Source organism: Meles meles, chromosome 21 (genome assembly GCF_922984935.1).
Source record: "Meles meles chromosome 21, mMelMel3.1 paternal haplotype, whole genome shotgun sequence".
Taxonomy (NCBI): Eukaryota; Metazoa; Chordata; class Mammalia; order Carnivora; family Mustelidae; genus Meles; species Meles meles.
Genome location: NC_060086.1, coordinates 42,732,034 through 42,745,806, shown reverse-complemented (window position 1 = coordinate 42,745,806; position 13,773 = coordinate 42,732,034). Strand labels below are relative to the sequence as shown.

The window sequence follows — 13,773 nt, the reverse complement described above, 5'->3', positions numbered from 1 at the left end:
TGTTTTTTGGTGGAAACATTCAAATATTTACCCTTCAAACAGCGAATTAAAAGAATTAAAATAGCAAGAAACACACATATATATATATATATATATATATATGGTTTTAAAAGCATCTTCTCTCTCTAACGTAGGTATAGTTAGCTGAAGTTGTAAGTTTACACACTTTGACTGAAGGGAGATACAGAAACATGTGCTTTGAGTTCAGACTGTGGAGTCTTTTCAACATGGCAAAAACAGTGCCCCGCGACAAGCCCGTGCGGCATCTAGGTGGACTGAGGATGGAAAATGCATCCCCAACATCTGTGACGCCCACGGCTCAGCGCAGAGCTTGGCGCGGAGTACACGCGACCGACGCAACTCTGTCTTCCCAGGCCTGCGCGTCCTCAGCCTGCTGGTGCAGGTAGGAGACCAGCACCTTCTTCACTGCCTCCACGGGGATGAGGTGATGGAGACCAAACAAGGGAAGTGCTCACACACCACCTGGCTTGACCCCACTGGGGGTAAGAGATCGTGGAAGTGGAGGTAAAGCCAGGGGCCCTTCTGTCCCTCCGGCAAGTTCTCAGAGGGAAGGGCAGGCCCCTCTGCCAGCCACGTAACACTGGCCCAAGCACGGCGGTCAGCAGGCTGCCCCCACGCTGCCGCCTCCACATCTCCTACAGAGCTGAGCTCCGGGGGAAGGAGCTGAAGGAAGACCGGCCGCTGCCAGCGCAAGAGCAGGATCGAGGAGCAAAGTCGGAAGTAAGGACAGCCGGAGTGTGACCGAAGTGCGACTTATCACGGCACACAAGAGAAGTCTATTCTACAGAGAAGGATTCTACAGTGACGAGAGAGGTGAGAAGGAAGAGAAAAAAGGGCTAAACAAAAATGTGAAGAAAAGGAAATATAAGAGGGATGGAAATAAAATGGTAGAAGAAAGGCACACATGAAAAAGGAACGTCCTCCTACAAAAGAAGGTGCCAGATTCATGGCGGGGGAAGCAGAAAGTGGTGTCCCAGGCTTTTGCTTATACCGAGGTTTAGAAAATTCTGACTACATTGTAATATAATGGCATTGTATAGAATTGCAGGGAAATTGAGATAATATCCTGCCTTTATGTAAGACTAAACCTAACTAAATAGCCCAGAAAGTGATTTCTCCTGGTTTTCGAGACTGTCACGTAGGGAGTTCACTCCTCCAGCCTGAGTTACAGTGAATGGCCACTGTGTGGCGGGCACTGCGCTGGGCTGGGGCTAGTGTGGACAACACAGCCATCGTGGCCTCCACCGTCAGAGGCCTGTCAATGGGAAGAGTCAACACAATCATTTAATACAGAAAAGCAATGAGCGATTACCTACAACATTCCATACGTGTGTATGTGGTCTCTGACAATCCTCACTCCCTAGGAGTTGAGGAATTGGTCCTGCCCCTTTAATTTTCTCCCTGTACTTTTTGTGTATGAAACTGTACTATTGAGATCTACCTCTGAATGTCTGCCAAGTGACCCGCCTGTCCAACAGAGTTTCAAACTCACTGTGGAAACTGCATAAAGGTGACAGTGAACCTGAGAGGTTCCCCAGGGCCCCACGATGCCTGCACAAGGTCATGCCAGCCACACAGTGGGGATGCGCCCCCTCCATCTCAGAACACCTCTGAGCACAGATGTGAGTGAACTCCGACAGTCCTCCAACCTACATCTCCTTGAGAAACGTCATGCAAATCTCCGAGTCCATGAATTTATCCTTTCCATGCGTGTCTTTGTCTCACCAAAGTATGCAAAGCTCTCACAGTTAGTAGACCATTAACATTCAAATTCGATTTTATTTTGCTACTCATTTCCAGATAAACTGCTCCTTTGACAGTGATGAGAAGTGCCACCATTTTCTTAATTCAACTTACTATAGATCAAGAAAAGTGATTCCCCTGGTTATTACTTTCCAAACAGAAGTGAAGGGACAGAAGTGCCTGCCAAACAGAGGTTGGCTTTTTGAGGCTTTAACTTACCCACCGCACTGCCGCAAGCACGTTAATAATCCTCCCATCCAGACTGCAACCATTTGCAACAATGTCACCCAGTGAATAAAAATCACGAGACTCCTTGACAGGTAAGTATATCAAAGCAAGGAGCTTGGTGTCCACTTGGTAACTGGAACAAACTTTCACCGTGGAATGATTCTCACTGAGCAATAGCTTACAGCTGCTAAATTGCAAAAACACACAAAAACAGTTAATATTGAGTGATTTTCTAATAGAAAAATACTTCCAGATTCACATTAAATTATCTTTTTGGTTGTAATTTAGACAGCCAACAGTAATTTCTTGTATTTAGAACATTTATACTTTTTTACTCTGAGAAACACTGAAAAATGTTGTGAAATATTTCTTGTCTTAACTGTATTTTCATGCCCCTCCTCACCACTCTTCCCCCTTGCAGTGGAGGAGAGAGCCAGAGTGGATATTATTTTTTATTAAATATATTATATGTTAATTTAAAAATGTATTTTCATTAAGGGAGGCCTGGGAGGCTCAGTGGGTTAAGCGTGGGCCTTTGACTAAGGTCATGATCCCAGAGTCCTGGGATTGAGCCCCACGTCGGGCTCCCCTGCCTGCCGCTCCCCCTGCTTGTGCATGTAATCTCTCTCTCTGACCAATAAACAAATAAAATCTTTAAAATGTATTTTCATTAAGAAAATGGTTGAGGACTAATTTGTGCCCGAGTTCTACGCATACTAGTTTCTGACCGAACCCCAAACTCTGAGCTTCAGTTTTTCTCTCTGTAAAACAAGGGTATAATATCCCTCTAAAATGTCTGAGCGGGCGGGGGTCCCATCATTTCTGTCTCCGTGACACCGACTGCCCTGCCTGCATCAGGACGGCGCTCGACTTCCTTCTAGGATGCTCTCCGCGGAGCAGATGCCCAGTAGCTACACACTCAGCTCCGTCAGGCTGCTCTTCCCCTCCAGCCAATCAACTCCCAAGTCCCCTCGGGGAGCCTCTTCCTAGCCTCGAACCCGGCCCTCCTCCCGCGCCTCCCCTGCTATTTTGTTAGGTGCTTCCCTCATCACTTCTCACCTAAACTGCTGCCTCGTCTCCAGGCTTCCTTCCCCCTCAGGTTGTTGAAGTGATTATCCTAAACCACAAATATGAACACACTATTCCCCAACTCAAAGACCTTCTGGGCTAGCCACCGGCAAAGAAGGAAGTTGGATGCCAGGCAAAGCTGACTGCGAAGTGTCTCCGCTTCTCTCTCAAGCTTTTCCTTCCACTGCCCTTGCCTTAAAGCCCAGCCATATCAGACCACTAGATTACGAAAATGACAGTTTTAGACCAAAAACAGTTAAATGTCAACAGTTTCATACAGTTCAACCTACTGTTAACTGTTCTGGAAAAGTCCAGGAGGTTTCATGTTTGTTCCCTCCACTAAGAACGTTCCTCACCGCCCCCTTCCTCTTTCCCTCCATCCATTTATCCATTCATTTCATCAGTATCTACCACGAGCTAGTATGTGCCAGAACTGAGTCTAGGCACAGGGCATACAGTGATGCAAGAGACGGACAAGACCTTTGATGTCATGGAGGTCCCCTGTGTGAGAGGCAGACACACCACTGATCAAAGACTCTCAGAGAGTAGGTCTTGATGATAACAGGACAGGGAGACATCCTCGTGATGAACTGCAAGGGTGACTACACAGAGAAAATGGAGCGGGCCTGAGGAGGTGACACATGAATGAGGAGGAGGAGCAAACGTTCAAAGCAGGTGGGAGAAGACTGTTCCGCGCAGAGGGAGTGAGTGTGCAAAAGCTATAGTGCAGAATGAGCCCACGCTGTTTGCAGAGTGGAGTCTGTGCGGCTGCACAGAAATGAGACTTGGGGTCTGCTAGGACATCAGAACAGTAGATGGGAAGGGGTCAGAATGGGTGCAGGTGTCATGGTAGGGGAGACCGCTGTGCGCACTCAGAGCCCTTTACCAGCGTCCCCTTGCTCTGAGAGATGGCCTCAGGAAGAAATGCCAGTGGTGGGGAGTGGGCGCCACCGATAACTTGTGAGTCCAGGCCACAAACACCCGGTCCCTTCCTTTCAGGGGGTGCCACTCATGCTCCAGAGCTCCCTCTGGGGCCAGGCAGGCAGAGCAGAGCTCCCACAGAACCTGCCCCTCTGTTGTCCCCTGACCTTACCCTTACAGGCTGCTCTAGAGAGCGCTCCCTCAACAGACCCCTTGCACAAAAATCTTCCTCTGGGCTCTGTCTCCAGTGAACCTGAACTAAGGTAGGAAAGCGTGTACGCAGTTTCACTTGGGCGTGATACCTCTATAGGACCTCCAAGACTTACCTTTCTTTCTCATTGTTCAGCTTGAATGTGACTAGAGGCAAATTTTTCTAAATTGGGAATAAAAGCACTAAAAACAGCCATGTTTTCATGCAATCCTGTATCAACGTGAATTGTTTGAGGAATAACAGAACTCCCAATTTTCACATCGACACATACACCGTCAGTGAGCTCTCTGCTACTGCCACACACAGACACAACAGCGGCAGTCACTCCAACATGAAGGCTGTGGGCTTTGTGCTGGGTTATTTACCTGGGAGTTGCAGGGCTGAATTTTTCTTCTCTTTCTAATTCCTTTCTTTGAATCAGGGGATTTTCAATTATCACTGCAACAGAAGGAAAAGTAAGATGCTATTACAAAAAAGTAACTAGGTACCTAAAAACAAGTATACATCACACCGAATGTTACAATGTTACTTCTAATTTCTGAGTCCGGGTAGCACCTCCTTCGCAGTCCTTTCCTTGTGTCATTGAGAAGGAAACCTGCGGTATGACCATCAACATGGCTCCAGATGTCTCACATTTTGTGTTTAAATTCCTACATATGACCTGCATTAATATTGTTTTATTGATCAGTTACACTGAACACATAATCTGGTTACGACCTGGCCTTCCATAGGACATAGACTTTAAATAAACTTCACCCAGGTCATGGTTGCCTTTGGAAACAGTCGCCACAGGGCAGAAAGAGCCACGCACAACTCGGATCCTGATTTCCACTCCACAACTTAACAGCTTATGACTGAACATTTTAGGGGTTCTGTTTCCTTATGATCTTGTTGGACCTTTTTGTGTCTGTTTTGCTTATTCCTCACACAACTACTCCATGATAACCCCTTTTTATGAATGGAAGAAACTGAAGCTCACAGAGGTTAAATAACTTTCTGGAGGTTTTATATCTAGAAACTAGTAGGCTAGACTTACAGTTGTTCTGAACCAAAAATCTGTAATCTTTTCACACCAACACACCAAGGTCCTATTTAAATTTGTAATTATTGTCAACCTTATGCTTTTAAGACCCCTTACTTCATTCATCCTCACAACCATTAACCTATAGTTTAATACCAAAATATAACTTTAGCTCCATATAACTAATGCACTGGCATTCATCCAAGGAAAGTTTCTAACAGTACTGGGCCCTGTGAAGTTTACAAAGTTTTCTGCCTTCACAATCCACATGTTCAAGTACTTTATTACTCAGTTAGAGAGACACAATGTACAACCCTTCAACTTCATAATATGACGTAATAAATACACGAGTAAGTGCCAAGTGATGGGGATGGGTAATAGCTTGCCCAACTGTGCAGTTTTGGAGAGCAGTTTAATTCTGTGCATTACTCTTTCCCTTCTTTTTTCTCCCACGAAAGGGAGCTGGTATCGTGCTTTCCCATTACTTGTAGGAGGCGAGCGCTGCCATCCACTGAGGGACAACGACGTACACTTTATACCACGCATACTACCTCCTTTAAGACCCACAGCATCTGTAGGGTCCGCATTCACAACTGAGGCTCAACAAGGTTCAGCAATTTTCTCAAAGCCATGATGTAAACAAATATTGGAAGATCTGAACCCAGCTCTATCCAGTTTCAAAGCCCTGGTTGTTTTATATGACACTGTCCCATCAGAAGATTCCTGGGATGGGTAAAGGTTGCCAAAGATTTGCTATGTTGAAAGTAGAGCTTCTTAAACTCGTATTAAAACTTCAAATTTTTCTTTTATCAAAAGCTACTTAGCAGCCTGACTATGGTTACTGAAAGATAAATGGTGACAGCAACAACAGGAATTGATGCAAACGGAAATATGAAATAAACCAAAGATTGTAAAGCTACCTAGTAAAAACACGTGACCATCACATTTATATGCTTCAAGTAATAAAATGCTAAAGGCTTGTGTTATGCTCTTAATGCATGACTTTTTTCAGCTGTTTCTTAGGAATTATGAATGATGTCTTACTTTGACTCCCTCAGTGCAGTTCCCACAAATATGTCACAGGAATAATACTGTAACAGAAACAGTTCAAGAACCAACGCCGACTTACCGCACTCTCCAACCCTAAAGCTGTCAGAAAGTGACCTGATGTAACCTTCACTGCCCCAGGATGTTGCATTGACAAAATGGGTTGGTGAGTCCCGAATGGTGAAACTGAAAGTGTATCTCTCTGATCCAATATCTAAGGGAAACCAATGCAAATGAAAACTTTTACCTTAGGTTTGAACAAATATGATTATTATGATAACAAACACACTCAAACACATGGTAAACATATTATTATTGCGATACAAATTCTAAGATAAGTCATGCTTAAGTCAATCTCCCAGCTGCCAGAGTAGATAACTCACCTCGCTATTGACCCCTCTGTTCCCTTTCCCCAGTTATCTGTGTATTTGCAGAGAAATGACACGTCGGCTTGAACCATACAGATTTTAGTTTAGATCTCCATTTCTCTCTTATAATTAAAGTTTCAATCTAAGTCATGCTTCAAATCTAAATTATTTCAAATCAGGGGTGCCTGGGTGGCTCAGTGAGTTGAGCCTCAGCCTTCCGCTCAGGTCATGATCTCAGGGTCCTGGGATTGAGCCCCACATCGGGCTCTCTGCTCAGCAGGGAGCCTGCTTCCCTCTCTCTCTGCCTGCCGCTCTGCATACTTGTGATCTCTGTCAAATAAATAAATAAAATCTTTTTAAAAAAATAAATTATTTCAAAACAAATAAATGTGTACTAGTACATGGAGCCACTAGGGGTCAGCAGGTACATTTTTTTCCCCAAAATAAAAATGTCCTCACTGTTTGTTCTTCACTAAATAAAAAAGTACACAACCTAACATACATACATAAATTACAGATACCTACCGAACTGTAATTAGCACTTGCCTTTGGGGAGGGGACTAGGCTGGAAAGAGCTGGGGTTGAATTAAAAATTTCATTTTTCAGGGCGCCTGGGTGGCTCAGTGGGTTAAGCCTCTGCCTTTGGCTCAGGTCATGGTCTCAGGGTCCTGGGATTGAGACCCACATTGGGCTCTCTGCTCAGCGGGGAACCTGTTTCCCTTTCTCTCTCTGCCTGCCTCTCTGCCTACTTGTGATCTCTGTGTCAAATAAAAGCAATAAAAAAAAAGAATTTCATTTTTCTATTCTATGCCCTTCTGCACTGCTTGAATGTTTTGTGCAAATATAGTAACATGTGTATAATTTTTTTTTTTAAGTCAGTAAGGATATCTTCTTGAGAAAAGGTGTTCTGTACATATAATCATACAAAGTACTCTAACACCACAGGAATCATGTACCTGCACAAACTGTGAGGTGAAAGTTGTATTTCATTGTTGGGATTTCAGCAAATATTTCAAATACTGACAATTTCCTAATTCGTGTATTTTAAGTTATTCCTTTCAGAGTTTAGAAAAAAGATACATAGACTTTCTCAAACTTCAAATGGTAATTCTGATCTCATTAATCATGATGAAGTAAAGTGAAGGCATAAACAAATATTTACATCAAATGTAATAATGGAATATTACATGAAATTAAAATTAAGGTACTGTCACTACACCATGAGACAAAAAACAGAGTCACAATTACTCAAGCAATTCAAACAAAATTCACGTCTTCTGCCAAAATCATTGTCTGACTGACTACAACCCTGACTCCCTCAAGCCCTTATAATGCAACCTTTCATAAGTAGTGCTGATGGTTTAAAAGCTATTGGTACTACAATGCTAGTTGGGCCTTTTATATCTTATCATTATACATCAACTACAGAAGTTTGAAAACTTGTTTTTAAAAATTTTTAATTAAAATTAATTTTAATTGTTTTTAAATTTTTTTAAAATCTAATTTTAGTCTTGGATTGTTTCCATCGTCCTAAAACTTTTATACAGTTCAAGCAACTCAAAGAGCCACTAAAGCCAGAGTTAACTGTACTTTCCACATATGGAAGATGAATTTCTCACTGGTTGTCTAGTCGATACCACTGCTGTACTTCTCTCCTTCCACGCTCCTCTACCATAACATATCCCTGCTTGAAAACCCTGTTCCTTAACACCTTCTGTCTTAGATTTAGCTGTGTATTTTTATCTCTTAGGCTGAAAGTGATCGTAAACAGTGGAGTCCTTACTAGGGTCAAACAGCCTTATATGTCATTAAAAATTATTTTAAGGTCCACACACATATGGCCTTAAATTGATTACTTTACCATACAACAGAGCAATGAACACTGCTCTTAAGGAGTTAAACAGGCATGAGGAACTCAATCCCTTAAATACACTTTGTTGTAGTCATAAGCCACACTTGATGAAAACTGAAACAAAGAGTTAAATAGAACTCAGCTTTTTCTGTCTGGAAAGCCTTTGACATCTGTTTTCCCAATAACTATACCAATTATTTTCTGAAAAACAAGAAGGTTATAGAAGACAAATATTAAATACAGATGTAGATGGTAAATTTAATTTCATGGACTTGTTATATTTTACTGGCTCTAACAAACATTTTTGACTAGGAGCCATTTAAATATATTTACTCCAGACAAACATCTAAAGAACTTCATAAATGTTCAATTCTACAAGGCAAAGTACTGGCAAAGTACAAAGTAATAAGACAGTTAACTGCTATTACATACACAATCATTTAATACTTAGCATGCTTCTACTTTATTTTCACACTAGGGGGAGCACAGTAACCACCCTATGTTATCAGTTCTTACTGAATTCATTTGAAGCACACGTATATACTATTTAATTTGCCATGGTCTTCAAAGCTTTCTTTACTATAGGATTTTCTAACAATCCACATAAAATTGCTTAGCTTCTTAATCCAAACATGCTAAACAGTAATATGAATTGGATTATAACAAAACTTGTACATCGCTCCTAACAAATCTAAAGTCCTAGATCTTAGACCTTAAAGATATTAAACATTTAAATGTTCTCTTTAGCAACTATCAGATAAAAACTGAATATTTAAAAAGTACTTTAAAATAAAATTTTATGGACGCCTGCGTGGCTCAGGTCATGATCTCAGGGTCCTGGGATCAAGCCCCACATCGGGTTCTCCGCTCCTCAAGCAAGGAGCCTGCTTCTCCATCTCTCTCTGCCTGCCTCTCTGCCTACTGATCTCTCACTATCAAATCAATAAATAAAATCTTTAAACAACAAAAAAAACAAAAAGCCTTTAAAAAAATAAATAAAATTTTATTACAAAAATAACTACATTACATTTATTGTACATTATATAATAATGTACAATATAATAATTATATACAATATTATACATATTATACACTTATTGTTACATTCATTGTACATTAAATAATAATGTATAATAATGATATATATAATATTATATGTATTATACATTTATTATTACAAAAATAACTACATTTTCCTAAAAGGATAAACCTAAACTTACACTACTAATTCTAGCAACTAATTTTAACCTTGCAGTAATCTGTTACATTTAAAATATGTTCAAACCCGGGGCGCCTGGGTGGCTCAGTAGGTTAAGCCTCTGCCTTCGGCTCAGGTCATGATTTCAGGGTCCTGGGATCGAGCCCCACATCAGGCTCTCTGCTCAGCAGGGAGCCTGCTTTCCCCTCTCTCTCTTTGCCTGCCTCTCTGCCTGCCTCTCTGCCTACTTGTGATCTCTCTCTGTGTCAAATAAATAAATAAAATCTTAAAAAAAAAATATGTTCAAGCCCTTAAGACTATCACGTTTTAGCTGAGCTATTAATTAATCTTACTACATTTAGACACACAGCTGTTATTTCTTAAATTCCATATGCATGTCAATCTCACCAAATTTTGTTGGAAAAATATAATGGAAATATTCAGCAAAGCTTTTAACTGAAGAGGAAATTAATAACTTACCTTTTTTTTCTGGGCCTCCATCAGAAAAACTTGGGCCCCCTATTTTTAACATTAATAAACTTTAATTGCACATTAAGTTTACATATAAATATAGCCCATCTTAAGAAATCTGATTTATAAATGCCAAATGTAAACAACAGACTGCTTGGGGCAGTTCTTCACCTCATAAGATGATTCCACCTAGATTTTATTTGACTAATAAGTGTCTTGGCATGTTTGAAATGATTGAATTCCCCTACAACCCTTCAGTAAAAAATGGGTTTTCACATAATATTTCAGAAATACATCTTTTCTGTACCTTTATGTCACATAAAGAAACATAGTGGCAAGCGTTTAAGTCTATAACCTATGTATAGTTTGATTAGAGAATAGATATTGCTGAGCAAAAATGTTTTAATTTCACAATGCTAAGTTTGAGCTGTTATTAAATATTTAATGAAAGTAATACAATTAAACTCTTGATCATTTCGAACAACTGCTAGTCATATCTGCAAGGTCCTACTCTAGACAAAAGGGAAAGTAATTTTCAGTTACCTGGCATAAAATCTAAGAAGCTCAGGGGTATCTAATATCAACAGTTGTACTGATGGAATGAGTAGCTATATCCTCGTCAATTACAAGCATGTGTCACATGAACCAATAATGTTGATGTAATATCATATTACCACATAAAGTTTCTCTAGAGAATCACCAAACCGCTATATTACTAAAACTTACCAGATTAGCCATATTTGGATGCAGATCTGAAAGTGTGGTGAAGGTCTTTGAGGCAAAGGAGTTTGCCATTCTTTTATCTACATTTTGGAAAATATAAGTTTGATGAATAAATTAAATAACTGAAATAACGCATGAAAAATTCCAAGATTAAAAAAAAATCATCTGGGGGATGCCTGGGTGCAGGAGTCAGTTCAGAGCCGGACTGGTTTTGGCTCAGGTCGTGGTCTCAGGGTTGTGGGGTCAAGTCCTGGGTGGGGTTCCTCGCTGGGGGCAAAGTCTGCTTGGGACTCTTTCTCCCTCTCCCGCGGCCGCTCACCGGTACGCACACACACTCCCCCTCTCTCTCCCAAATAAATGAATAAATAAACAAATCTTTTAAAAAATTATCTAGGGGGCGCCTGGGTGGCTCAGTGGGTTAAGCCGCTGCCTTCCACTCAGGTCATGATCTCAGGGTCCTGGGATCGAGCCCCGCATCGGGCTCTCTGCTCCACGGGGAGCCTGCTTCCTCCTCTCTCTCTGCCTGCCTCTCTGCCTACTTGTGATCTCTCTCTGTCAAATAAATAAATAAAATCTTTAAAAAAAAATTATCTAGGAAAGCATCAGATATGTCACTCTCAGGGAAAAGTTTTTATTACAACAGTGACAGGTGGGCGCCTGGGTGGCTCAGTGGGTTAAGCCGCTGCCTTCGGCTCAGGTCATGGTCTCAGGGTCCTGGGATCGAGTCCCGCATCGGGCTCTCTGCTCAGCGGGGAGCCTGCTTCTCTCTCTCTCTCTCTCTCTCTCTGCCTGCCTCTCTGCTTACTTGTGATCTCTCTCTGCCAAATAAATAAATAAAATCTTAAAAAAAAAAACAACAACAGTGACAGGTAAGTACAGATCAAATCTGTAGAAAACGTGGTTCAAAACGTCCCTTTACAGTTTTGAAGGGTACAGTTCGGTTCCAATTTTTAACTTTTACTTTCCAGAAAATGTGTAAGTTAGCAATTTTTTTCACACTTCAGTATTTCTGACTCCAAGAGGCGTCTTACGTGTGATGACGTTGTCGTTTCAGCAAAACCCGGAATGTGAGGTGGGTTTTTTTTTTTTTGTATTGATTCCTTTTTTTTTGTATTGATTCACTTTTTTTTTTATTGATTCCTCACTTTTTTTTGTATTGATTCACTTTTTTTTTTTGTATTGATTCCTCACTTTTTTTTTTTTTTTTTTTTTTTGGTATTGATTCGGAATGTGAGTTTTTTAAAGACTGACTGCGTCTGGGAGAGAGGGACGGAGGGAAAGAAGAGAGACTCTGAAGGCGGTTCCCGCGGCAGCGCGGGTCACGACCGAGTTCGTCAGACACACGGGGCGGCACCCAGGGACCTCGCTCCTCCAGCAGTTTCGTGCACCCCGTAAAGTTAGAGTTTCGGGTGGGAGAAGACGCAGCGGGACTCAAGTGTTCATCGGCGCAAAGCCTCCTCTCGGAAACACAGCGACCTCGGGGGCCCTGGGAGGCGCCGACAAGTGCTCAGCGGGGAGTCGACGTGGGGCGCTCTGGGGCGCTCCCGCTGGGGCGCACGCGCCCTCTCCGTCGCTCACAGCGCTGAGTAGACCGTCAGGAAAAAAACGAGGAAAGAAACAGACGGCGCCAGGGTGGCTCGGTCAGTGGAGCGCTGCCTCCCGCGCGGGTCACGACCCCAGGGTCCGGGATGGGCCCGCATCGGTCCGCGGCTCGGCCGGGCGCCCGCTTCCCGCTCTGGCTCGGCCCGCCGCTCCCCCGCCTGCGCCCGGCCGGCTCGCGGCGTCAAACCAGGCAGAACCGCAACGGCAGCCCCGCGGGCCCGGGGTACGCGCGCGCGCACAGCAGCGCGGAGGCGGGCTCGGAGGGTCCCCGGGGGCCCGGAAGCCGCTCGACACCACAGGGCGACACGGAAGCACCCGGCGGCCCCGGTCGGGGTTCCAGGGCGTGACCCGCCGGCTCCTCCAAGCCCGCGCGCGGACCGTTTCCGTCACGCACGGCCCGGACCACGTCACGCGCTGGCGGCAGCGCGGGAGGGCTCCGAGGGGGCGCCGCGCCCGCGCTCCCGGTCCCCGAGCCCCGCCCCCGCGGTGCGCACCTGCGCGCGCTGCTCGGCGCCCGGCCCGGCCCTGCTCTGCCCGCGGGGAGCGCCCGCCCGGATCCGCCGCTCTGCCGGGAGCCGCCTCCGCGCGCTCGCCCGCGGCCGTCCCCGCCGCACAACGGCCGCGCCGGCCACGCCCCTCGTGGCCCGCCCCCGCGGAACCGGGCGTCCCCGCGCCCGGGGGGCGAACCCCACTTCGGGACGCCGCGCCCCGAGACGGCAGCAAGGGAAAGGGCAGCCGCGTGACCGGCTTCCCACCTCGACCCGCACCGCCGGCGCCGCAGGCCCCCTCGCGCGCCCGCACCTCACAGAACGCGCCGCCCGGGCCGGGCCCTCACCTCAGCCGCCGCTCCTCGCGCTCGCCCGGCCCCGCGCTCCACAGCCTCTCCGCAACCCGCCGCGCGACCGTTAGCGCAGGCCCCGCCCCCGGCCTGCCCCGCCCCCGGCCTGCCCCGCCCCCGGCCTGCCCCGCCCCCGGCCTGCCCCGCCCCCGGCCTGCCCCGCCCCCGGCCTGCCCCGCCCCCGGCCTGCCCCGCCCCCGGCCTGCCCCGCCCCCGGCCTGCCCCGCCCCCGGCCTGCCCCGCCCCCGGCCTGCCCCGCCCCCGGCCTGCCCCGCCCCCGGCCTGCCCCGCCCCCGGCCTGCCCCGCCCCCGGCCTGCCCCGCCCCCGGCCTGCCCCGCCCCCGGCCTGCCCCGCCCCTCACCCCACCCTTCGCCCCGCCTCACCTCCGCGCTCCTCCCCACGCTCTGGCTCCGCCCCAACCTGGACCGCGCCTCACACTCCGATCCCGCCCCCGGCCCCC

General features: G+C 45.7%; 1 protein-coding gene across 5 annotated transcripts in view; it reads right to left on the bottom strand.

Annotated features, from left to right (window-relative positions):
* The window catches only part of MEIOB (meiosis specific with OB-fold), a 28,444-nt gene extending 15,079 nt beyond the window's left edge, over nt 1–13,365 (bottom strand). For all 5 annotated transcript variants that reach the window (XR_006816670.1, XM_045993297.1, XM_045993299.1 and 2 more), the window contains exons 1-6: nt 13,310–13,365; nt 10,876–10,952; nt 8,624–8,681; nt 6,343–6,474; nt 4,558–4,630; nt 1,984–2,179 (exon numbers count right to left, since the gene is read on the bottom strand). Coding sequence is in view for 4 of the 5 variants with exons in the window: in XM_045993297.1 (XP_045849253.1) it covers nt 1,984–2,179; nt 4,558–4,630; nt 6,343–6,474; nt 8,624–8,681; nt 10,876–10,944 (528 nt within the window). In the remaining variant the exon portion in view is untranslated. The remainder of the gene's footprint in view (nt 1–1,983; nt 2,180–4,557; nt 4,631–6,342; nt 6,475–8,623; nt 8,682–10,875; nt 10,953–13,309) is intronic.
* Nucleotides 13,366–13,773: the final 408 nt, after the last annotated feature.